This window comes from Panicum virgatum, chromosome 5N, assembly GCF_016808335.1.
Source record: "Panicum virgatum strain AP13 chromosome 5N, P.virgatum_v5, whole genome shotgun sequence".
Classification (NCBI taxonomy): domain Eukaryota; kingdom Viridiplantae; phylum Streptophyta; class Magnoliopsida; order Poales; family Poaceae; genus Panicum; species Panicum virgatum.
Window position 1 is genome coordinate 12,845,080 of NC_053149.1, and position 25,449 is coordinate 12,870,528.

Here is a 25,449-nt window from a genome sequence, read left to right on the forward strand (position 1 = left end):
ATGACCGTGTGACGAGTGGTGCAAAATTACCGAGGGGGCGATCAGTTTCTTTTTTTAGTAGTGGGAGATGACAGAAATTGATTTTGGTCACACATAAAAACTTTGACTCAAACGGGCGCAACTACACATCTCTTGTGGTGATGGTTTGCTTAACCATCACCTCAACCGCAATTAATTTTTCTACATCCGGATTTTGGGCCACGTCTCACCGTTTGGGACTTTGGGCCGTGCCTCAGGCCGCTAGAACTTAAGGGCGTGATTGGTTTCACGCTGTGCCGAGCGATACGAGAGCCAGGCTTCTAGTGACCAGGCCGAGCACGTACAACATCATTTTGATTGGTTGGCCCTGTTTGGATACTCTAACTTGGTTAGAAGTTAGAGTTAGTTTCTAATTCTAGACTAACTCTAGACTAACTCTGAACTGACTCTAACTAAAGTGATGTTTGGATGCAAGGATTAGAGTTGGCTTAAAGGCACTTTTCCAATCATTTAGTCCTTTAAATGCTCTTTATAGCTGGATCTCTTGTGGCCATCTCTTGTGTGGCCTCCTGCCACTCATAAATGTTACAAACAAATCATCTCCACAAACAAAGTAAAAAAAACATGATAAAGAATGGATGTTTTTGAGTATCACTAGTTGGTTCTTCACCTGTTGGCGGCTATACACCAACCCCCTCCTAGAAAGTAATCCATCGACAACGGCTCGGTACCCATCACCATTCATTTGTGCACCATTATACCTTCCTGCTCTACGTTGCTCAATGCACAATTCTAACATGGAAGCATTATTTGAATCATTCCATTGGGCTCGAGTGCCTTGGCTTACCGGGAGACCGCCGGAGCTCGCTAACTCCTCCATATCATCATCGTCAGCATTGTCGAAGGGAGCGCCGGAGCCGAATTCTTGCCCACGGCCAGCACTCCTCGGTGCAGGGGGACGCCGTCCACGCAGGCCGCTGCCGCTTGACCCTGACGCCGGTGCGCGGGTGCCTCGACGACGGCGGTTGGGTGCCGCAGTAGCCGAGTTCGCGCGCTGCCTCAGGCCACCGCCGTTTCCTCCTTCGCGACCGGCTCCCGCAGAGGAGCTACCGCCAAAGAGGTTCTGCCGTGCGGAGGGTGCCGTCGGAGTCGTCCATCCATCTCCTGCTCCGGCACGGGGTGCACGATAAGGAGGGAGTCCGGAGCTCCTGCCGCGGCCAGGGGGGAGCTCGACGTCGTCGCCCTGGAGGAAGGCTCCGTACTGTCGAAGACTCGGGAACTCCGCTGCGGCCACTTGCGAGTTGAGGTCGAAGCCGCCGCGGGCAGGGGGACCGTGACCAGGGCCGCTCGCCGACGGCTGCTGGCTCCAGGCGTTGGCGCCGGCGAAGGAGTCCTGCGAGGCCCAGTCGTTGCCGTTGCCGTCGAAGCCATCCCCGTCGAAGCCATCCCCGTCCATTGTGGAGCTTGGAGACAGGGGGTCCGGGACATGCGTTGGCGCTGGTCGGGGGACGCTTGGCCGGGGAAGACGCGCCGGGAACCGGTCGGAGAGGGGCCGCGCCGAGGAGTCGCTCGGAGGGAGGCCGCGCCGGGGAGCTGCTTGGAGGGGGGCCGCGCCGGGGAGCGCAGGGATGTCGCGCCGGGGAGAAGCCTGGAGGGGGGCCGCGCCGGGGAGCGCAGGGATGCCGCGCCAGGGAGAAGCTTGGAGGGGGGCCGCGCAGCGGAGCAGGGACCAGCTCGAGCTCGGAGGGGAGCAGCGCCGGGGAGGGCGAGCGCAGGGCGGAGGGCGAGCGGCGGCGCCGGATCCGCCGCCAGGTAGCCCTGACAATGGGTCACGATCCGGCCCTAGCCCCACTCCAATCCTATTTTGTTATTAGCTAGATCCAATCCCACTCCAGCCCTAACTAATTTGGGTCAACTCGATCCAATCCTATCCTTAATATCATATAATTCTAACCCACTTAGGATCCTATTGGAGCCCAAGGATCCATGCCCACCAGCAATCCAAGGGCCCTCACAGTCATATGCTGCTACTAGCAATTTGTGCTAGCACTAGCGATCCAATGGTCTTCACTGGGCCTTCACTAGTAATTTAGCTGAGTAGCTAATAAATGTGTCAATAGAAAAAATAAATTACATGTAAAAAGAAATAATAAATTACATCCACCAAATTTGACTTAAACTCAATTGCACTTGCATCTTTGAACACCCTCAGTATTGAACAAGTATATAAATTAAATCACGATCACAAATTCTTGGTTGTAGCATAGTTTCTTCAACAGTACTGAGTACACAAGGCGGGCAATGGATAATATCAAGTGAAGAAGCATTAGAACACAAGACTATTATAAAGAGTGGCCATGTCTGCACCCTACAGAACAAAGCAATAACTTCACCAATCACTTTGGACGATTCAGAAACAAATCACTTTGCTGATCCCTTTCTCCAAGCAAGGCAATCACTTCACCAATCTTTTGTGCTATTTCCTGCATAGTTCCTCTACAAACTAGCAATGACTGCAAAACAGAAACAAGAGGGCCTATCAGATTGACACATTAATGTTTGATCTATGTAGCAGTATTTCATATCATGGGGTGTGTGAGATCTAAAGCCTGCATACATCAGCTCCCTCCTCTCTAAAGCTGTGTCACACACATGGCCAAAGAAGCTCTCTCATGCCGTTGATATAACATAAATGAAGTCGCTCACAACAAAAGATGCAGCTCCCATTTCATCAAGCAAGTGCATAATGAATTCAGTCAGAGGAATGGTGGAATGCTTACTGAACCTGAACTACTCACATACAATTTCTATAAATACGTTGAACCATCAGTCTCTCACATTCAGGAGCCACCTTGCATCTGCCAAACAATCTACTTAAATCAAGCAGCATGGCAAGGCAATTGAGCAACAAGGTGACACTGACATGGTGTGTAATAAATCAATGCAGCAGCAGCAGAAATATTGTTAGGATCATTAGTAACAAGGTGACACTGACATGTTTCAAGGTAGAATAACAGTAGCAACAAAATAAACTATGGTTAAGGTTCCAACAATAATGACAGTTCACAAAGCTTCTACAGAAGCATGCTATATAGAATAACAGTAGCAACAAGATAACCTGTCAATCAACATCTTCTTCCTCGTCAGATTCAAACATGCGTTGTCCAGTCATTGGTTAACCTGCAATGAACAAGACAAACATATTAAACCACTATTATAAACATAACCAGCTTTGCAAAATATATCTCAAATATGAAATTTACCTTCATCTGCATCATTCAAGCCAAACAACCAGTCTTTCGCACATACTAATGCTTCAAGAGTTTCTGGAGAGAGAGATGTCCGATTTTTGCCAAGTATCCTTCCAGCACAACTAAAGGCAGATTCTGAGGACACCGTGCTTACAGGAATTGACAAGAAGTCTCTGGCCATCAAAGACAAGATAGGATAGGCATCTGAGTTTTTTTTCCACCATGCCAAAACATTAAAGTTCTCTCCTGCTCTCACAACTACTCTAGGATCATCCAAATAAAGGTCCAGTTCAGATCTTTCTAAGCGAGTCCTCGAGTTTTGTGATGAAAACTGTGCAAATGCAAGCTCCATACGCCTTTTGCCACGAAGTCCAGAAGAACTTGACTCGCCCTGACTTAATACTTCCTCTTCATGTGAAGTGAAGATAGGACCGGCAATGTTCCTAACAATCCTCTCATACTCTATATAATATTGATTTAAATATTGTTTGAGCTCTCTCATCTTCTCTTGCACTTCTGCACTCTCAACAGTCATGAAATAGAACTTGACAAAGTCAGCTTTCATCGACGGATCTAGGACAGTAGCTATGAGAAGTATCATGCTAGGTGCAGCCCAGTACTTCTCAAACTTGGTATACATAGCTTCAGCCAATGCATTGAGCAGTGAATTGGCATTCCACGCCTCATCAAGCAATACATCTCGGATTGCCATCATCATCTTCACAAACATGTGAGCTGTTGGATGCCTATCTGCTGAAAATGCTTTTGTAGTATCACTGAACTGTTCTAGAAATTCATGAAGCCATGCAGCGTCCTGCCACTCTACTTCACTAGGACAATCTTGAAATTGCTCTGCTGCAAATCTGTTGAGGGCTGCTTTGTACTTCAGAGCTTCATGCAACATATCATATGTAGCATTCCAACGGTGGGGAACATCTAGAACCAGCCCCGACTTGCCTCTGAGACCTAATGTCTGCACAATTGAGTTGACTGTTTGCAGCCGTGAAGGTGTAGAGGTGGCAACCTTGATAATGTCCCTTATTCTTTTAATTGCATTTGGAATGACTTGTAGCCCTGCTTGAACCATTATATTGAGTACATGAGCAGCACATCTGACATGTAGATGTTCACCATTAAAGAACATCTGCGGACCTAGAGCGGCACGCAAGTCTCTAATTGCTCTATTGTTCACACTTGCATTATCTAGAGTCACTGAGAACACACGATCAACCAAATCCCACTCCATTAAGCAAGCAGTAATTCCATCTTGAACAGCAAATGAGTTATGAGGGTAAGAGATCTGCTTAAATGCAATGATCTTCTTCTGGAGCTCAAATTCTTCATCGATGTAATGAGCTGTAACTCCAAGATACCCCAAGTTTGGTTAGACGACCACAGATCAGCTGTTAAACTAACATGAGACTTCAACTTTGTGATCTTATCTTGTAGCTGCAATTTCTCTTTTTCGTACAACATCATACAATCTGCACGAACTGTTTGTCGACCGACCACATTGAATGATGGCTGACAATAGTTTATCATCTCTCTCCAAGTCGGATCATCTGCTTTGCGAAATGCAACCTCACCATGAAGAAAATACTTGGCAATGAGGCCTCTGAATACCACAGGATCGAACACAGAATTATCTCTACCGGGTGTGTTCTTCAAAGATGCTAAGAATGTATCTCTGTCCTCTTGAGGGATATGATGGCAGTAATATCCAATATGCCTGTTCAAATGAGTTGTTCCTTTCCCTGGCACAGAAGATAACTGAAGCTTACAATACTTGCAGACAGCATTCTCCACTCCATCAATGAGTTATGTGTCAACATAAGCCCAAACCTTGGCTCTCTTTTTCCCTGACCTGCCTGACTGATCAGTGGATATAGCATCCTCAACCTCTGTTGCGGTTGCTGATGAAACTCTTTCCATAATACCACACACTGTAAAAGAGATAGTATTGCTGGATATTATTATACAGCTGGCAATGAGTAATATGAAACAACAGGTAGTGGCTATGAAGAAAAAAATTCTGCAGGTCACTGGTAGTATGTAATAAAAGCACAAATTCGTGGTACCCAAGTACAAATTAATTATTTCCAAGTGGAACTGAATTTGGCACTTAATAGCTACTGGATAGAAATATTAAATAATAAGAACTCAGGTTATATGCATTGCTTCTGATGCTACAGTCTTACTGCTTGGTAATTAGTAATATTACCAGATGCATTGAGGAGACATTTATGTTATCCTCAAATATTTATGCATTGCTTCTGGTCGCTCATATTGAATCCGTCAAAAACATGCTGTTTGAATCGTTTGGTCGTTCCTTGGTTTGCAAAGGAATCTGCAGCCTCCATCTGTAGATCCGCCCTTTGCTATGAACAAAACGGCCCTGGGCAGAGCGTGGCATGAGCATGACATTATTGCTGCCTCCGCCTCATAAGCTTACACTGCCTTAACCCAGCAGCTACCCTACCACTACCACAGCCCAGGAAAAAAAATCCCCAGCAAGAGATGCTCTGCTCCTATCCATCCCTGCGGCGTCACTACTGCAATCTTTCTCGGATCACCAACCATTAGTTGAACTGAAGCAATCAACGCATCAAACGGAAGCAACACCAGTAGCTAAAACCATCGAACAGCGGCCGTACAGGCAAGATTCACGGGGCAGACACGAGGTTGTGCAATGCATTAGTTGAACATATGGATCAAAAGTCAAAAGATAGCAACAAATCAAGGGTGTGCGGTACAGGCAAGATTCACGGGGTGATTGGGATGGGAGAGGGGGTGTCACCTGAATATGATGGTGAGTGGTGGCGGCGGCAGTGCAGGGGCTTCAATTCTCGGCGAGGAGAGAAGGTTCTTCGAGGGTGCGCCGCCGGACGGAAGCTGCTTGGAGGGCGCCGCCACCGCCGCCGCCGCCTCGCAGCAGCGCTGCCGCACGGGGGATAGGAGAGAAGACGAACACAGCAAAGCCTAGCCCTTTCTTGAGAGTCCACGGCCGGCCCTTTCTCACGGTCCACGAGCTGACATTGGGCCAATGCCTAAAATCCAATCCATATAAGCCCTTTAGAGATATAACCCAGTCCGATCCGGCCTTTTCTTATATGGAGCCCATATGGAACCCGTAAATAACAGCCCTTGAGTTTGGGAGCCCGTACGGCCCTTGGATCTAGTCGGCCCATTGTCAGGGCTACCGCCAGGCGCCCTGGTCGCCAGGGGGTCGAACGGAAGGGGGTGCGCTGGCTCGGGAGGGGAACGGGTCGCCACAGCCAGATCCGGATTGGAAAAAAAACGTGGGCCCCACAACTCTAACCCAAATAAGCACCCCTTGGGGGGATTGTTTTTTGGGTGGGTTAGATACATCTAACCCACTCTAACCCACCCTGTTTGGCTACTTTTGGGTTAGATGGCTCCAATCTAACCCAATCTAACTCTAACCCATGGATCCAAACAGGACCGTTGTACGCAATCTGGCCGCTCAGAACATTTGTTTGGTTAGCCGCATGGTAGCTTGTGCACACACGCCAAAGCTCTTTCTCTACTAACAGATGCATGCATGTAGATGGAGACAAACTGATAACATCGTTCACATGTAAAGGAAAGTTCATACTAAAAAAAATCTAAAGATCTTAAACCATGCATCCAAATTATATTCAATTGCACCATCATCTTTCTTATTATAAATTCTTCAAAACAAGACCACACTTATCATATTTGCACGATATTTTTTAAAAACATTTTTCAATACTAATAATTACTTTTGGCTACTGGAAACTAATATTTTAATTACACGAACAAATAATTATTTTTTACGAACAAAAAATTAAAGATGAGAACAAATAATAATGTAGTACGAACAAAATATTAAACATAGCGAACATTTAATTATATAGAATAAATAATGGAAAATGAATATTGCGAACAAATGATTCAACATCATCGAACAACTTAGTCTACAATGGGAACAAATAATTTGGCATTATGAACAAATTAGTTACACATGGATAAGTAATTTTACATAAAGAATTACAAGCATATATGCATACAAATAAATCAGTATGGGAAACAAACAGCTTGTCATGTGGTCATGTGCAATTAGATTTGTTCATAGCATGATAACTGCAAATTATAAAAAGAAAAAAGAAATAAAGGACATGGCGTAGCGTAGCGGGCTAACGCAGCTTGGTTAATGCAGGAAAAAAAAACGCGTAACATTATCCCTGCAGTTCGTATTTGAGAATTAACCGCGTAAAGCAATCCGAGAAAAGAAATCCATGGAGATGCTCATGGTGTGGTTCACAGGTTCAGTCGTGTAGCCTAAGCTAGAACTAGAAGTAGTCATAGGCCTCATCAGTAGCGGACCCAGAATTTTTTTGGAGCCTGGACCACAATAGTTGTGCCCATCTATACTTAGATTAATTTGTGCTTATTATGTTCATAGCCAGCTATTTATTCTAAACTTATGTCGGGTCGGGTCGAATTCTGATCGGGTCACTTCGGGTTTCGGGTCAAACAATATTGTCCCATGTCCGCTCTATGACATCGTCGGGTCGGGTCGGGTTTAGATTGGATTGGGTTGGCCCGCAATTTTGTGTGTAATTTTCGGATTGAATCGGATGTTTTTGAGTTTCGAGTCAAATATTTCGGCCCGTACCCGACCCGTTGTCACACCCGGTTTTAAGAACAAAACCGAATGCATAACTATATGTATGCCATGATCAAGTTCATACATATAGAGACATTATAAGTGAATAATCAGCAACAGTATCACGAAAAAGAGAAATACAACAAATAAAAGACTATCAGAGTTATACAGCTTATCCTGGAAACGGAGAGTCCAAACTTCACAGGCAATCGACTAGGGGTTGCGTACGCCTAGAACTCAGCAACATCTTCAAAAGACTTCACCACATCTTTCTCCTTCTGAGCAGCAGTAAGCAAGGGTGAGTACACTTATGGTTGGTACTCAGCAAGACCACAAGAAAAACTAGAATATGATTTAAATCCATCTTTAAGTTTATTAATCATGTGAGGGTCCAAGCCGCTCTTGACCGTGAGCACGGCTAACCGGTTAGTTTTAACTCTGCAGAGGTTGTACACTTTCACCACAATTCGCGTAAAAGTTCCGAAGAACTTTGAACCCAACCACGCATATGTGCTGATCAGGCACAATACCACACTTTCGAGGTTTGATTGCATAGGGACGCTACGAGGTCTTTACAAAGAATCCCTATATTTATGAGTTGGTTCCTGACGTGCGGTCCCTCAGAAGACACAGCATATAGTTCATCTAATTACTTAGCCAAGACCAGAGCCATATAGTATTGTGGTTGTACGGTTTTCTTGGGTGGTTCTCCATGTTCCAATTAAATCAAGTATTCTCATAAATAAGTATAGATAGAAGTATGGTTAGGGTCACTTGCCTTTCTCCAACAAAAAGCAACTCTTATTGCTCTTCCGCTCTGACTCACTTCAAATCTTGATTCTTCAATCTTCGAACAGCGATCCTTCTACTTGAAACAATCAACGAGCAACCATACAAAGCAAACAAAAAGATACAACTAAGAACAATACACCAAAACAAAAGAAAGGCTTTAAAAGAGCGTACTAAAGGATAGGGCTCGCCGCTATGGTTACGACAGCGCAAGAAACGCGAAAAACAGAACTAAAATGGCGATTCTATAGACTAAACGGTGCTTCAGGGATCTAGTCGCGATTAACTATAGAGTTAAGAGCGAGCGGAAAAGATTTGCAAGACACAGAAAATTGTGCTGACAGAGGATAACAAGGTCATAAAGCTACCGCACACGTTGCAAGGATCACGTGAGCGTGAGAATCGATGAAAACGGAGCTAAAACAAAGAAGTTATGGCTAAAACAGGATTCTAGGGACTTATTTGCGATAGATTTAAACTTCTAGGGGCTAGCTCTAAAGAAATCACGGACTAAAATGAGATTAAACCTAAACTATAGGGGCTAGCTTGCAAAACAACGCACTAAGGATGATGGGTCCTATTTCCTAAAAGGTCAGGGTCTAAAACATAAATAAAAGGGCTCTTTTGTAAATACTTTTCAACTGCATAGGACGGCGGGTTTATTTTGATAAAACCGAGGGGCTTATTTGCAAAAAGGACACTGTTGACCGGTACAACACTGGTTTGACCTAGGTTAGATGGGATCTCGACCGTCGGATGGAAATCGGACGGCCAGGGCGGTTTGGGGCGGGTAGCGGTGGCGCTGGGCGCGGCCGGCGGCGAGCTAGGCGGCGGCAGGGTCGCCGGCGCAGGCCAAAACAGCCATCCCGGCAGGGTTTCGGCTCCAGCTTAAGTTAGGGAGCACGCGCGCGATACGGCGAAGCCATCTAGGGCACCTGCGCAGGACCTAGGCGAGCGGAGCAAGGCGCGCGGCGACGAGCAGACGCGGCGGAGCTCCGGCGAGCGGTTCCGGGCGGAAAAGAGCGAGAGAGAGGGAGAGAACGGGTCGAAGAGAATCCCCACCTCAACGCTAAACTACGGGGCGGTGAACTTGTCGAGGAGGAGCGGCAGAGTGGCGGCGCAGCGTGAACCCGAGCTCCGAGCTCTTCAATGGCGGCGGCTAGGGTTTGCGCGAACTAGAGCGGCGGCTACGGTTCGATGGGGCTCAAAAGGGGTGCGGGGCGACACTTATATAGGGCAAGGCGGGGCCACCTTGACGTGCGCGCCAAGGCGCGGACGTCGGGGCGGGGCAGGACTCGGCCGGGAGTCCGATTCGAGCACGGGGAAGGGGATGGAGCTGAAGGCCGGGTCCCACGCGGCAGTGAGGGGAAAAGGGAGAAGGTAGGGCGGATCGCTGGGCCGGGGAAGGAAGTGGGCTGACGGGGCTTCCTGGGCTGCAGGAGGAAAGAAAAAGAGAGATGGAGGGGTGGGCCGGATGGGCTGGAAACCAAGAGAGTGAGAGGGAAAAGTTTTCCATTTTTTTCCAAAAGAAAAACAAACACATTCAAATTTAAATTTGAACACAAGGATTCAAATTCAAACTGAACAACAACAATAAAACAATGCATTACGGCATGAAATGCAACACAAACAAAACAACCTCGTTTAATTTAGAAGACAACCAATTATTTTTTTATACTAAATTCCCTGTAAAGAAAAAATAAATGTTGGCAAAATCTTAAAATTATGAGAAAATTATTGATTTATTTTTAATTTTACTCACATACTGAAATTCAAAAATTTCAGGGTGTGACAGAACTACCTCCCTTAAAAGGAATCTTGTCCCGAGATTCACAAGGCTAGCAAGAGACAAAGGTTTTGGTATGCAGCATCCGACACACATTAACTTTCTTTCCAGTTATTCCTTCTTACAATATATAAATTCCTGGTGACTCACACAAAACACTTTGCGGATACCCTGTCTATTTCCTCCTTTAACTTCCATTCTTTCCATAGCTTTGTTGGCACATCGTTCGAAGAACATTCTTCGTACCTTGATAAAGTGATTTGAATAGAGCTTGGTTGTTTCTTTCTGGCTTGGAGTCTTGTATCACCTCTCAAGTCTTCATGTACTTCTGTCATTAATTATCATTTTCTTTTTTTTCCACACCAACTGGCAAGATGTCCATCTTCTCCAAACTTGAGGCAGTATAATCCAAGATCACGGGATCTAGTCTTCTCACGCTTTTTATGGACAACTATCGGCATAATGCCCTTCTTTACCACATCCAAAACACACTCTTTTAGCATACCTATTTCGACTTTCTCATTTTGTGGGACATCTATTGGCATAGTGGCCTTTTTCACCACATTTATAGCACATTACTCTTTTAATGCGTCCATCCCGACTACTTTTCTGCTCCTCCACAACTCTTGGTGGAATGGCTTGTACATCAGGATCCTTCTTGATAGAGTGGTCACATGAAGGTTGAACAACTTTTGGCTGTGGTTGATTGAAACTAAGTTGAGTACCGTTATCTGCCAATGGTTGTGGTAACTCCATCTTCTCTTGGCTTGTTTTACTAATTTGTTTATTAGGATGCTTGCTTCTTTTAGGCTGATATTCTTTGAAAGTGATAGTCCAATCCTCGAGGTTTATAGTCGGATTTCTATCTTCAGCTTGAGTAACTCCTTCTAGGTTTGGAACGTGCATAGATAACTTTCTATTGATATCTGAATGATAATGTTGCCTTGCTTCTGTTGTCATTAAGCTATCTTCTTGTAGACACCGACGGCCATAATGCTCACAACATTGGCACTTTTCTGAAGTCTTACTAATCTCATGTTGTTCCTCTATCTGTGGCTTTGGTGCTTCATAGTTTCTCTTACGCTTTTCATTGTTCCATGCTTCAGCTACTTGCCTCTTCACTGGTCCGGTGGGGAATTCTGCCTTGGTCATCTCCATGTCACCTGAGGTTGGTGTTTTAGACTGCAACCTTTCTTGTAAGACACGAGCTTGCATAGCTAACAGCTTCTCTTTATCAAACGGTGGCAGACCGGTTGGGACTTGATTATCACTGCTAACATGGTTGTGGCTCCTAGGGATGAGGCTTGCACTGTAACATGTTGTCGGATATTGACCCTGGTTGGAACCATTGCTTGTACTCCCTGAGTTTGTGCTGGGATGTTGATGTCTTCTTTCTCCTTTCTGCTGGGACTCACCATCTAGTTGCGTGGTAAGGATAAGGTCAGTAGAGAGAATGAAAAAAGAAAGATCGAATTAACAAGACAAAATCCATGATATCCTCTTCAACTCTTGGTGGTCGCAACTTAAAGAAATTAAGGTGGAGGGGAGAAAGACATGGGGGTAACAAAAAGGAAAAGAGAGCATTCTTGTCTTCAGTTTCTTTCATTTGTTGATCATTGTAGACGAGTGTTGCCATGAACTCCTTTCTGGACATCCTCTAAAGGATTCGGTAAAAAGATACAGGATAACAAGGACGGGGGAGGTTTAAAAGAAAAAAACCCATCTAGGCAACTGATGTCATTGTAGGTAGAAGACCCACAATACACCAACAATCATTACAAAGAAGCGAATCAAACAAGGTCATAAAGACAAGTATCATCATGCAAACACCGAATTCCACCAATCAACAAAGTCAAAACGATGCTAAACGTTGTTAATAGAGCTGTAAGGGGGTACTCCTAAGCTTGATTATATCTTCCAGTTTCGTCATGGATGACACGTGTCTCCTTCAACTTGTCCAACGTTGACTTCACCATCGTGATTGCAGTAGTAGTGATAGTGTCACCATGTGGCTCAAGCTTGATTCTTTGGTAGTGCTTTGAATTTTCCATCCAACATGAGCAGGAAGGTGAGCAGGTGGTATTATTTCCAATTCAACTCGACTCCTTATGATGAACTAGCAGCTCTATTCTTCGGATGACTTGGACAGGCATTAGTATACATGGCACGGATCATCTAATTTTCTTGAATCCGGAAAGATACTTTGGAATCAAAAATCAAGGGATGATTCCAGAGCGGTATTGTTATTATTATTATTATTTTGGAAAGAAGAGGCACAATGTGAAAAGTGAGCACATTGTAAACAAATTAAAAGAAAATAGGCTCAAGAAAAATAAGTTAAAAGAAATTCAAGGATGGGATTTGTATAATCATACATCAAGGAGGAATTAAAATCAAGGAGTGATCCAGAAGGAGAAATTAGACCAACCAGAATTGAGGGTCTAACATTTGCGAAATAATGAAGTGCAAATGAAAAGAGAGTCAGGTGAGGAAGGTGAGTTATCAATGCTGACTGAGGGAAGAAAATAGTTAAGGAGAGAGAATATTCAATGTAGGGGGGTTAAGGAATAAGTATGAATGAATTTTATATCAAAAGAAACCTTAAAAAAATGACCATTGCTACCTAGGCTTACGTCCTACAGTCGATACAGCACTGATACCACTTCTGTCACACCCGGTTTTAAGAACAAAACCGAATGCATAACTATATGTATGCCAGGATCAAGTTTCATACATATAGAGACACTATAAGTGAATAATCAGCAACAGTATCACGAAAAAGAGAAATACAACAAATAAAAGACTATCAGAGTTATACAGCTTATCTTGGAAACGGAGACTCCAAACTTCACAGCCAATCGACTGGGGTTGCGTACGCCTAGAACTCAGCAACATCTTCAAAAGACTTCACCACATCTTTCTCCTTCTGAGCAGCAGTAAGCAAGAGTGAGTACACTTATGGTTGGTACTCAGCAAGGCCACAAGAAAAACCAGAATATGATTTAAATCCATCTTTAAGTTTATTAATCATGTGAGGGTCCAAGCCGCTCTTGACCGTGAGCACGGCTAACCGGTTAGTTTTAACTCTGCAGAGGTTGTACACTTTCACCACAATTTGCGTAAAACTTCCGAAGAACTTTGAACCCAACCACGCATATGTGCTGATCAGGCACAATACCACACTTCTGAGGTGTGATTGCATAGGGACGCTACGAGGCCTTTACAAAGAATCCCTATATGTATGTGTTGGTCCCTGCCATGCGGTTCCTCAGAAGACACAGCATATAGTTCATCTAATTACTTAGCCAAGACCAGAGCCATATAGTATTGTGGTTGTACGGTTTTCTTGGGTGGTTCTCCATGTTCCAATTAAATTAAGTATTCTCATAAATAAGCATAGATAGAAGTATGGTTAGGGTCACTTGCCTTTCTCCAACGAAAAGCTACTCTTACTGCTCTTCCGCTCTGACTCACTTGGAAATCTTGATTCTTCAATCTTCGAACAGCGATCCTTCTACTCGAAACAATCAACGAGCAACCATACAAAGCAAACAAAAAGATACAACTAAGAACAATACACCAAAACAAAAGAAAGGCTTTAAAAGAGCGTACTAAAGGATAGGGCTCGCCGCTATGGTTACGACAATGCAAGAAACGCGAAAAACGGAACTAAAACGGCGATTCTATAGACTAAACGGTGCTTCAGGGATCTAGTCGCGATTAACTATAGAGTTAAGAGCGAGCGGAAAAGATTTGCAAGACACAGAAAATTGTGCTGACAGAGGATAACAAGGTCATAAAGCTACCGCACACGTTGCAAGGATCACGTGAGCGTGAGAATCGATGAAAACGGAGCTAAAACGAAGTAGTTATGGCTAAAACAGGATTCTAGGGACTTATTTGTGATAGATTTAAACTTCTAGGGGCTAGCTCTAAAGAAATAAGGGACTAAAACGAGATTAAACCTAAACTACAGGGGCTAGCTTGCAAAACAACGCACTAAGGATGACGGGTCCTATTTCCTAAAAGGTCAGGGTCTAAAACATAAATAAAAGGGCTCTTTTGTAAATACTTTTCAACTGCATAGGACGGCGGGTTTATTTTGATAAAATCGAGGGGCTTATTTGCAAAAGGACACTGTTGACCGGTACAACATTGGTTTGACCTAGGTTAGATGGGATCTCGACCGTCGGATGGAAATCGGACGGCTGGGGCGGTTTGGGGCGGATAGCGGTGGCGCTGGGCGCGGCCGGCGGCGAGCTAGGCGGCGGCAGGGTCGCCGGCGCAGGCCAAAACGGCCATCCGGGCAGGGTTTCGGCTCGAGCTTAAGTTGGGGAGCACGCGCGCGATACGGCGAAGCCATCTAGGGCACCTGCGCAGGACCTAGGCGAGCGGTGCAAGGCGCGCGGCGACGAGCAGACGCGGCGGAGCTCCGGCGAGCGGTTCCCGGCGGAAAAGAGCGAGAGAGAGAGAGGGAGATAATGGGTTGAAGAGAATCCCCACCTCAACGCAAAACTACGGGGCGGTGAACTTGTCGAGGAGGAGCGGCGGAGTGGCGGCGCAGCGTGAACCCGAGCTCCGAGCTCTTCAATGGCGGCGGCTAGGGTTTGCGCGAACTGGGGTGGCGGCTGCGGTTCGATGGGGCTCAAAAGGGGTGCGGGGCGACACTTATATAGGGCAGGGCGGGGCCACCTTGACGTGCGCGCCAAGGCGCGAACGTCGGGGCGGGGCAGGACTCGGCCGGGAGTCCGATTCGAGCACGGGGAAGGGGATGGAGCTGAAGGCCGGGTCCCACGCGGCAGTGAGGGGAAAAGGGAGAAGGTAGGGCGGATCGCTGGGCCGGGGAAGGAAGTGGGCCGACGGGGCTTCCTGGGCTGCAGGAGGAAAGAAAAAGAAAGAAAAAGAGAGAGATGGAGGGGTGGGCCGGATGGGCTGGAAACCAAGAGAGTGAGAGGGAAAAGCTTTCCATTTTTTTCTAAAAGAAAAACAAACACATTCAAATTTAAATTTGAACACAAGGATTCAAATTCAAATTGAACAACAACAATAAAACAATGCATTATGGCATGAAATGCAACACAAACAAAACAACCTCGTTTAATTTAGAAGACAACCAATTATTTTTTTATACTAAATTCCCTGTAAAAAAATAAATGTTGGCAAAATCTTAAAATTATGAGAAAATTGTTGATTTATTTTTAATTTTACTCACGTCCTGAAATTCAAAAATTTTATGATTATCGAATCATGTATGACTGAGTTATTGATTTATCTAGGTTTAGCTATAAATTGGTCTAGATTTATCTAGGTTTATATAGATAAATCTATAGCTTAGTCAAACATGATCCAATAATTATATAGTTTTTACTATAGCTCAATCATATAATGATTAGCCCACCATAAAATTTTCATCATAATTTGATGATGGAGACTATAACTATAAATTAATTACAGAAAAGCATATATCTAAAACTACAGAATTTTTTTTTACTAAATTATATCATATAATATGTTCAATGCGTAGATCTATTACGTGGAGTTCAACAAAATTAGATTTTTCCCTTTTATGATTTTTTGGTGATTTACTGTGATTTTTCAAAGATTTAGTCAAAATAAAAAATAAAAGAAAAATAGAAAAACCGCTGCCACCTCACCCTCAAACCGCTCAGGGAGGTTATTTGAACGGTTTTGTGAGTCTGAGGAGGCTGGACGGACGGTTTTGTGGTCTAGGGAGGAAAAGCAAATTCGGCTCAAAATTAAGAGGGGCAAAAAGGATTTTTTTCCAATTTAAATTACTGGACTTCTTCAGGTGATGGATTCTGATTTGTAGCTCGCGTGACATATAGGGCCTCTTTGGGAGGGCTCCAGCTCCAACTCCAAAACAGGCTTCACATGGAGCCCTTCCAAATGGTCTGTTCTGCTACCGCTCCAACTTTGGAGCCCCTGAAATCCCGCTCTCTGGAGCGGATTGGGCGTGCCAGAGCCACAAAACTATGGCTCCATCCGGCTCCAGGCGCTCGCCTGCATCCCGCTGCCATATTTGCCCCCGTGGCCTCTTCGCTCGTTCCGCTCCTCGCGTGGTGGTGGGCGCGGCCTGCTGCATGAGTGTTGTTGCACTGGAGCCCAAGCGGCGAGAGGTCGCACGACGGGTGGCGCGGCCGGCTGCGGGACCGTGCGGCGGCGGGCGCGGTTGGCCGCGGGAGGCCGTGCGGCGGCGCAGCAGTGCGTGAGGCCGTGCGACGGCTGGCGCGGCCGGATTCGGTAGGCCGTGCAGCGGCGCAGCAGCGCGGGAGGTCGGGCGAGGCAACGACGCGGGAGCCCAGCAGGGCAGCGGCGGGTGGCATGGCTGCGCGGGAGCCTGGGGGCAGGGGCTGCGCTGGAGGCCGGACAGTGCAGCGACGGGCGGCGTGGCTCCGCGAGATGCCGAGCAGCAAAGCGTCGTGCGGCGCAAGAACAACGAAGAGATAAGAAGGAAAAAGATGTAAAAGAAAAGAAAATAGAGAGAAAGGATAAAAGGAAAAAAAGAAATTAGAAGTAAAGGTAAAAACAGAAAAAAAAAATACAAGGGTATTATGGACATTTTCTTTTTCAATCCATCCATAAAAAATAGGTTGAAGCCGTTTTGCCAAACGTTTTCCAAAACGGCTTCAACTCCATCAGAGAAGCCGCTCCACCCGAAGAGCCAGAGCCGGAGTTGTTTTTGGAGGAGCCGGAGCTGTGCCTCCACGGACTCAAACCCAACAGAAAATTAGCCATAACAGAAGCCGAACATGTTGTGCTGTACGGCCTGTACCCTCTACTAGTGGGCTGATCTGGGCCGTTCGGGCTGAAGAAGCCGAGCGTGCGCATATATGAGGCCCCCCGGGTCGCTGGACTCTCGCCTCCCCATCTCGATTCTCGAAGGCTCGAAGCAGCGCCGGAGCGAGGGAAAGAGAAACCCTTGCCCTCTCCCCCGAGTCCACAGCGTCGCCGCCGGCTTCAGCCGCCGCCGCTGCTCCGGATCTGCGCCGGCTCGCCCCCTCGCTGGTCTAGGTATCTGCCTTCCTCACCCGTGATCCGACCTTTCCAGGCCACTAGCCTCCGCGCCTGCCTCCTCTTCCCCTACGATACGACCCTGCTGTCGCCGCCACTGGTGCTGGAGCCATGTGTTCACTCGATGTGTTTGCTCACTTCAGCTTTGCCTCGTGCGCGCGCAGATGGAGAGGGTGCTCAAGGATGACGCCGTCGAGGAGAAGGGCGAGCGCGCCCGGATGGTGAGGCTTCCAACCCCTCTCTCTGTGATCCGCTCAGTTTTTTGTGCCGAGCTATGTTTTTTCCCCGTTTCTGCTGCCTCTCCCCCTCTGATTAGTGGTAGTATGCGGGAAGCACCGAATCGAATGCCTGGGTGGTAACTGCTTGCAGTGGTGTAGCATATTTTTCGGATCTGTTAAGTTGCTGCGGCCAGGCGCCTTGCTGCTGCACATGTGCTTCAGTAACTTTTTCAGCTTGTTCAGTTAGTTTTGTAGATGCGCGTCTCTCATGTGCAGCTGAACCAGTTAATCACCAATACTATTTAGTGTCCCAAGCTTTTATGGTGTTCTCTGTGCTGGCATAGGAATGCATTAATCTGATTTGCACTCTCCGAGGCTAGAACTGTGTTTTACATTTCTCTTATGTGCCCACCCTGTAATGTCATCTCCTTGTAGGCAGCTTTTATTGGAGCCATGGCAATTGCGGATTTGGTCAAAACCACATTGGGACCAAAAGGAATGGTATGCTCCCAAAATCTTACACATTTAGATGAATGACACAGAAAACTTGAACTTTAGATGAATGATAGCAGTCATTCACTTTTTTGAGGTATCTTCTCTTTTACCCTAATGCTGACAAGTCATCCATTTTTTGTCCAGGATAAGATCTTGCAATCAACTGGCAGAGGCCGCAGTGTTACTGTTACAAATGATGGGGCTACCATTTTGAAGTCACTTCACATTGACAATCCTGCCGCGAAGGTCCTTGTTGGTATCCTTTCATTTGAATATTGAAAAAGAAAGGAGGTAGATTTTTTTCTTTGATCTATTATGGTTAAAAGAAAAACATGAAGATATTTCTTGGGTGTTATTCTTGCAACTGTGGCAGTAATTCACTGTTGAAATACTATAGTTTCTCCAGATCTAGCAAGGGGTATTATTCTTCATATTTACTCGCGCCATTTGATCTGCCTGTTGTACATAATCTCGTTGTGGTGCAAAAAAGGGTTATTCCTTAATGAGTTCCAGACATATCGAAAGTTCAAGATGATGAAGTTGGTGATGGAACAACTTCTGTCGTTGTTTTGGCTGGAGAGCTCTTGAGGGAGGCTGAGAAGTTGGTTAACATGAAGATTCATCCCATGACTATTATTGCAGGTAATTATCATTTTTTGAGGGATAACATGCGTTCAAGCAAATGTTTTGATTAAACATGATTAATTGGACATGCCATTACAAAATCGAAAAGCCTGGTTACTTGAACAATGCCTTCATCAGTGCTGTAGTAAATATCAAACCATTCAGACATAAGGAATGAAAGTTGATTCAATTGGTAAATATCAGATTTAGAATTTTTGAGGGATAACATGTGTTCAAGCAAATGTTTTGATTAAACATGATTAATTGGACATGCCATTACAAAATCGAAAAGCCTGGTTACTTGAACAATGCCTTCATCAGTGCTGTAGTAAATATCAAACCATTTAGACATTAGGAGTGAAAGTTGATTCAATTGGTAAATATCAGATTTAGAATTTGAGGTGCAGTTCACTCAGTTTATATTACTTTTAGACCTAAGATTTCCCAAGGAGGTCTATACCCAAGTAAAAAAGAAACATTTGAAAGATCGTGAGTGCACTGTTGTGATGATGGACTTCTTTGTTTACATTTCTGTGCCATCATCCTAACAGTATCTGGTTTGCCTGGTATATGTGATATGTCTATATTCTAGACTATTGTCTGCAAAGCTGAAAGTATTATTGTGTTATTGAGGTTCCTTATCTATATTTGTTACTTCTTCCCTAAACAATAGGTTTCAGAATGGCTGTTGAGTGTGCTAGAAATGCTTTGCTACAAAGGACCATGGACAACAAAGAAAATACAGGTGAACTTTTTTCTCACTGTAACTGCATATCAAATTGTATTTCCTTATGAAGACTATCATTCTGTTCAGTGGAGGCAATTTTTTTGTATTTGCAACTATATTTTTTCTTAACACGCAGATGCATTTTGCTTTTCTCACCTGTAACTTGTCACTTCCTGAACTACAACATTATAGGCTATAACACATATGATATGTCATTATTGAAATGTAGTTCAGTGCAAAGTGATTCTCAAGTACATTGATATGCAGTTTATTGCAGAGTGATTCTCAATATGATGCATAAATAAAATATTTTTCCTTCATGTGATGTTACCTCTTGTATGTGCCATCCGCCACATTGATCTTACTACAACTTCCTTTTTGTGCTGCAGATAAGTTCAGAGCTGATCTCATGAACATTGCTATGACTACCCTTAGTTCAAAAATTCTTTCCCAGGATAAGGAGTACTTCGCTGAACTTGCAGTTGATGCTGTATTAAGGCTTAAGGTATTTAAGTTATTATTGGACTTCTCATATTCTTAGGATGATGCTATTCAGTCATGTTATCCAATATGATTCTTAGAATATTGATTAATGAGTGTAAATTGTGACAGGGTAGCACCAACCTGGAAGCCATTCAAATTCTGAAGAAACCTGGAGGATCTCTTAAGGACTCCTTTTTGGATGAAGGGTATGTTGTTCCTCTTCATGCTTTTCCCTTCTTTGAATTGCCTTTATTGTCTTGGCTTCTAATTACTTAGTAGTATATTGTAAGTAGTTCAAGGATTGACACTGCACACTGCTCCGAAAATGCTGAGTGTACTTGAAAACTCATTTTCTAGTTTACCAGACGCAAAAGGATTGTAGTGCTGTTTTTCCGTTCTGAATAGACGATTTATGTTTTCTAGGTTCATTCTTGACAAGAAAATTGGCATTGGGCAACCTAAGAGAATTGAGAATGCCAAAATTTTGGTTGCAAACACTGCTATGGACACAGATAAAGTTAAGATCTACGGGGCACGTGTCCGGGTGGATTCAATGTCTAAGGTTGCAGATATTGAAGCTGCTGAAAAGCAGAAAATGAGAGAGAAGGTGCAGAAGATTATAGCGCATGGGATCAACTGTTTTGTCAACAGGCAGTTAATCTATAACTTCCCCGAAGAACTGTTTGCTGATGCTGGCATACTCGCAATTGAGCATGCTGATTTTGAGGGCATTGAACGGCTAGGTCTTGTCACTGGTGGTGAGATTGCATCAACTTTTGATAATCCGGAGTCTGTTAAGCTTGGGCGCTGCAAGGTTATCGAAGAGATTATGATTGGGGAGGACAGGCTAATTCATTTCTCTGGAGTTGAGATGGGACAGGCTTGCACCATTGTCCTGCGGGGAGCGAGGTATATCTGATTTACATAGCTTTATCTTGCAGGATATGCATTTCAACTTGACATACATCCCTGAATGTATATGCCTTTTGTTGTCTGCAGTGAGCATGTGCTTGATGAGGCCGAGAGGTCCTTGCATGATGCCCTATGCGTGCTGTCCCAGACAGTGAACGACACCCGTGTCTTGTTTGGGGGTGGATGGCCCGAAATGGTGATGGCCAAAGAAGTTGATGAACTTGCAAGGAAGACCCCAGGGAAGAAATCTCATGCTATCGATGCTTTCTCCCGTGCCCTGCAAGCCATCCCAACGACCATAGCTGACAATGCTGGTTTGGATAGTGCTGAGCTCATCTCTCAGCTCCGGGCTGAGCACCACAAGGAGAACAACACTGCTGGAATTGATGTCATCACGGGCAGCGTAAGTTCAATGAGACAGAAAAATATGTTTGCTCATTTAGATTTACGAAGTCTCTGAAACTAGCCACATCATATGTCCACAGGTTGGCGACATGCAGAAGCTGGGGATTCAGGAGTCTTTCAAGGTGAAGCAGGCCATCCTTCTGTCTGCAACGGAAGCGGCAGAGATGATCCTCAGGGTCGATGAGATAATAACCTGCGCCCCACGCAGAAGAGAGGACAGGATGTGACTGCACACACGCATATCTTTGAATTAGGGTGTGTGTGTGTGTTTCTCCCCAGTTGCAGGGGTTTACTATGATTTTATTGTGTTTGGGGTGCTTTGCCCCTGAGCAACTGGGACCTGTTATTTGTGCAACAGTGCGAATGTTACGACTTACAACAGTCTCCTATCTAGGCCTTTTGTTTTAAATCCTAGTTTATGGATCCCCGTGGTAGCTATCGTCAGCGGTGTGCTTGTATTGCGACTGGAGACGTGTTGATGTGTAATGGCAAGGGCCTGTCCACCTCGTATGGTCATTTTTGTTAGCAGAAGTCGAATATTCGGTTATACAGTTTTACGTATTGTTGGCTTTCGACTATCGTACGTTGAATTTGGGAGGGAGCATCCAAATAGGTCCGATTCTGATACGGAATGAAGTAATGAGCAGCTGTCGCCATGTCAGTTTGAAATCTTCACGGTTTCACTGGATCCATGTCCCAACTGCCCAGACGCCATGTGCGGATCTTCAGTTTCCAGTTCCCAATAGCTAACGATCGTTTTTTATATAAAATAGCGAGGGATCGTGCTGCCTAAATTTCGATGCAATCCAGCCGTTATCGTCTCCGAGGGAGCCGGAGCAGCCGCCCAGGCGAGAGACGGGGACGGCCGGCGTTCCAGCATAGTCGATCACCGGAGCAACAGAGGTAGTGATTTGGTTCAAATTCCGTTCTGTCTGATCTGATAGCAAGCCTATTAAACCCATGCATAGGTTGTAGAGATGATTGGTTCTTCGCAAAGCGAAACGCGTGCAAATTTTGCTGCTAAGGAGGGTCGTAACAGTCCCGCCCATAAGCTGTTCGATGCAATGTCTGAACAAGCCCCGCTGGGCATTGGCATCGCTTTCACCCACTCACGGTGGGCGCTCAACACAATGCCTAGGCTGCAAATCTTGCATTGAACTCTCGAAGCAATTTGGCTGCCCACTGACGCCAGCACGCAACAATGGGTTTGGATTGATTTGGATTGCACGGTCCAAATCTGTTTTGGCATTTGAAGCCTCGAAAAAAAAGGTTGCGATTGCTTGAGTTTGGATGCATTCTCTCGGGTTTGGAACATGTCATGGTGGTCTGAGTGAGAGAGGGGCCGACTGTCCAATGCCTCTGCTGCCAGCTGATAGGTGGTAGATAGCAACACACTTTGTCAGGAACACCGAACACAGGTACAGGCCCTTGCAGCCTGGCTGAAAGATATCTTCCTGGAAACCTAACGGCAAAACAGTACAACACTAGCTTAGGGGACTAATACTCTGTTAATGCAAGAGTGCGGGACCAAACTTGCCCATGTATAGGCATGTATTTAATTTCCTCTGGGCCATTGCAAGGCTTGTAGCAGCTAGGATGGGGCCAAACATGCCATGTTAAGTTGTCACTTGTCAGCCATTGAGCATTTCTTATGGAACATAAGTTGTGTGAACAATCTGCATTCTGAATACTAGATGGAACCCAAGCCCCCTGCAGATCAAATTGGCAAATGTGAAACCATTAGTTGCCATGAAATGTGTTTGTATGCCAATGAGTTGAGTCTATTTTCAGGATACAGTGTCTACTTCCAATATATCATCCATGAGTGCTTTTAAAAGTTTCCCGGATTCTTAAGAATTCTTGCAGCCACAGAAATAGTTAGTGATCCTTCTTGTGTCTTTGACCTGTCTATTGTTGACAATCTGTCGTTCTGTCTGGAGGTTTTCCTAAGTAGTTGTCAGTTTAGTGCCATTTGATCTGGCTGCAGTCTGTGGATTGTCATTTTTGAGCATGTTGTTAGCTGTCGGCGTCCATGGCCACTAGTGGTTCTTCCGGGGAATATGGTAAGCATCTGATGTTCTACTATTCTCAGGAGAAGCTTGTGGGGAATCCTCTAGTTTTCAGGTTTGCTTCTGCTGCAATCGCAGGAAACTACCATTTCCTTTTTCTGTCTTGGTCTAGTTGATGTCTACTTGCAAAATACCTCTTCAAATAGCATATATGCAATAGCTGTGCATAAGATTGTGGATAATGGGACAAAATAATAATTGCATGACGAAAACCAGGAGTTGGGCTCCGAATAATGAATGGGCTCTGAGGTCTGGTGATCCAACTCTAGTCAATAATATGATTTGATTTGCATTGTGGTCTGCATGTAGATCGAGAATTACGTTCCAATGATACATAATACATCAACAGATAACAGTTGTATGCCTGGTACAACTAAGAAGCCCCATGCTATGTTGTCATTTTTTCTCTGCGTGTTGTTGCTTTTGTGCATTATCTTGTGTATTTTGCCACATAACGTCTCAATGTTTGCCACTTACATCTAGTGCACTTAGGAGGTAGCATGTTGGTTCATATATTGATTTTTCTGCTTGAAGATTTGGTGCGGTTAGAGATTGCCAATTGTTATTCATATTTTCTAGATCATGCACTGTCATGACTCATGAGAGATATCAAATAAAAGCTCTAGGAACTAAGAACATTATATTGTCTTTGAAGGATGAAGGTCATGATTTACAAGTGTGATTTATCTATTTGACATTTTGTTGTAACCTTTCCACTCTTTTATTTTGTCTGGAACACAAGAGGTTTGGAACTTTCACTGTAGAACACAAGAGGTTTGGGACCTTTTTTTTTCACTACAGAACTTGCGCTGTTTCTGGAGACCAAGATTTTCAAGTGTGCTGCATGACGTTTTTACTGATGACCGTCCTCTCTTTTCTTTCCTTTGTAACACAAGGACATTACTTTGTGGATTCGTTTTAGCAAATTGATTTGCTCTGAGATTTTCTATATGTTGGAATAGTCATTAAAATTAGTTATTGTTTATGAAAATCACATGCATGCAGTTCCTGTAACCTCTCGTAGGCTCCTACATCTATTATCACATCTTTACAAGGCATACTGTACTTTCTATTAAGTAGCTATACTATCAATGCAATAGGTGTGGATCCATACCTTGTTTCACTGTAGCATAAATATGAGCAGAAAATGGGATTAACACACATATTAGTATATGTTCACTACCCTGTGATACTTCTGATGTTAAAAAAACTCAGCACCTGCACTTCAGTACTTTTGTCAGGAAGCAGGAGTACGAGGAAGGGCTCCACAGTGAGAACAGCTAATGCTCTTGTCAAAACCAGCAGACGAGCTGAATCCTCTCACCAGAGAAATCAAGGAAAGCGATGGCACTCCGGCAAGCCCTCGGATGGTCAGAAGGGGAGGTGATGCGGCCCGAGTCCGAGCCTTGCTCGCGGCTGATGCGACAGACTGCTGGCATCTTCACCGTTGGTGGCGCCCTTGCCTTCTGGGTGCTCGGCCGCCTGCACTACGGTCACAAATCTTGTCCATCCAATTCTCTGCTTTTCAGTATCTTTGTGCTGCCATTCTATGAATTGATTGTACCGGCCGAGATAAAGCTCTTCTCCTCACTGTACTGCGTTCAAGTACTTTGAGCAAATCAGAGGTGAGACCATTTTGCTGCCTGACCCCATCATGGTTATCCTGCAGGTCCAAGAATAACAGTCCCAAGGAGCCTCAGGTGGGCGTCATGCGGAGCAATCTCAACAAGCTCAACATCAGCACTGCTTGTGCGGCTCTTCAGCCCGGAGTGCGAACTGCAGAATATAGCAGCTTATGACAAGCAAGAAAACAAGGCTGAATAGCTTGAATTCAGGCCACATCAGTCTTCCCTATCAGTATCAGATTGTGTGGTTTACTGATTCAGTCTAGGAGATGCTTTTCCGTCCTACTACTTCCCTGTGTGTTTGCTATGAAGACCTCCATCAGATCAGTTTTTCCCAGAAATTACCCTCGCCTGCATATGCTGTCACTCTGATAATAACATGCAAGCAATGATTTTTCTCATC

At 44.9% G+C, this 25,449-nt stretch overlaps 2 protein-coding genes across 4 annotated transcripts; both read left to right on the forward strand.

Moving 5' to 3' along the window:
• Nucleotides 1-17,324: 17,324 nt before the first annotated feature.
• On the forward strand, nt 17,325-21,909 carry LOC120676486 (T-complex protein 1 subunit beta). 2 transcript variants are annotated; one of them, XM_039957796.1, is made up of 11 exons: nt 17,325-17,488; nt 17,653-17,709; nt 18,142-18,207; nt 18,346-18,457; nt 18,715-18,843; nt 19,499-19,570; nt 19,942-20,057; nt 20,165-20,241; nt 20,459-20,944; nt 21,035-21,350; nt 21,433-21,909. In XM_039957796.1, exons 2-11 carry the CDS (start codon nt 17,653-17,655, stop codon nt 21,577-21,579), a joined length of 1,578 nt encoding a protein of 525 aa, XP_039813730.1. In that variant the 5' UTR covers nt 17,325-17,488; the 3' UTR covers nt 21,580-21,909. The 2 variants fall into 2 exon arrangements, with proteins under 2 accessions (XP_039813730.1, XP_039813731.1); XM_039957797.1 differs by having other exon boundaries at nt 17,336-17,488; nt 17,632-17,709.
• Nucleotides 21,910-22,033: 124 nt separating this feature from the next.
• Nucleotides 22,034-25,449, forward strand: LOC120676559. Of its 2 annotated transcripts, XM_039957892.1 has the most exons (3): nt 22,034-22,255; nt 24,651-24,913; nt 25,091-25,449. In XM_039957892.1, the coding sequence occupies exons 2-3, from the start codon at nt 24,766-24,768 to the stop codon at nt 25,243-25,245; spliced, it is 303 nt and encodes a 100-aa protein (XP_039813826.1). In that variant the 5' UTR covers nt 22,034-22,255; nt 24,651-24,765; the 3' UTR covers nt 25,246-25,449. The 2 variants fall into 2 exon arrangements, with proteins under 2 accessions (XP_039813826.1, XP_039813827.1); XM_039957893.1 differs by lacking the exon at nt 22,034-22,255 and having other exon boundaries at nt 23,499-24,913.

Bases quoted from the DNA above. Each gene is read 5' to 3' on its own strand.
- LOC120676486 (XM_039957796.1), top strand. From the start codon at position 17,653: ATGGAGAGGGTGCTCAAGGATGACGCCGTCGAGGAGAAGGGCGAGCGC. The intron at 17,710-18,141 runs GTGAGGCTTCCA...ATCTCCTTGTAG, and splicing joins AGGGCGAGCGCGCCCGGATG to GCAGCTTTTATTGGAGCCAT. The intron at 18,458-18,714 runs GTATCCTTTCAT...AATGAGTTCCAG, and splicing joins TGCCGCGAAGGTCCTTGTTG to ACATATCGAAAGTTCAAGAT.
- LOC120676559 (XM_039957892.1), top strand. From the start codon at position 24,766: ATGGCACTCCGGCAAGCCCTCGGATGGTCAGAAGGGGAGGTGATGCGG. The intron at 24,914-25,090 runs GTCACAAATCTT...GTTATCCTGCAG, and splicing joins GCTCGGCCGCCTGCACTACG to GTCCAAGAATAACAGTCCCA.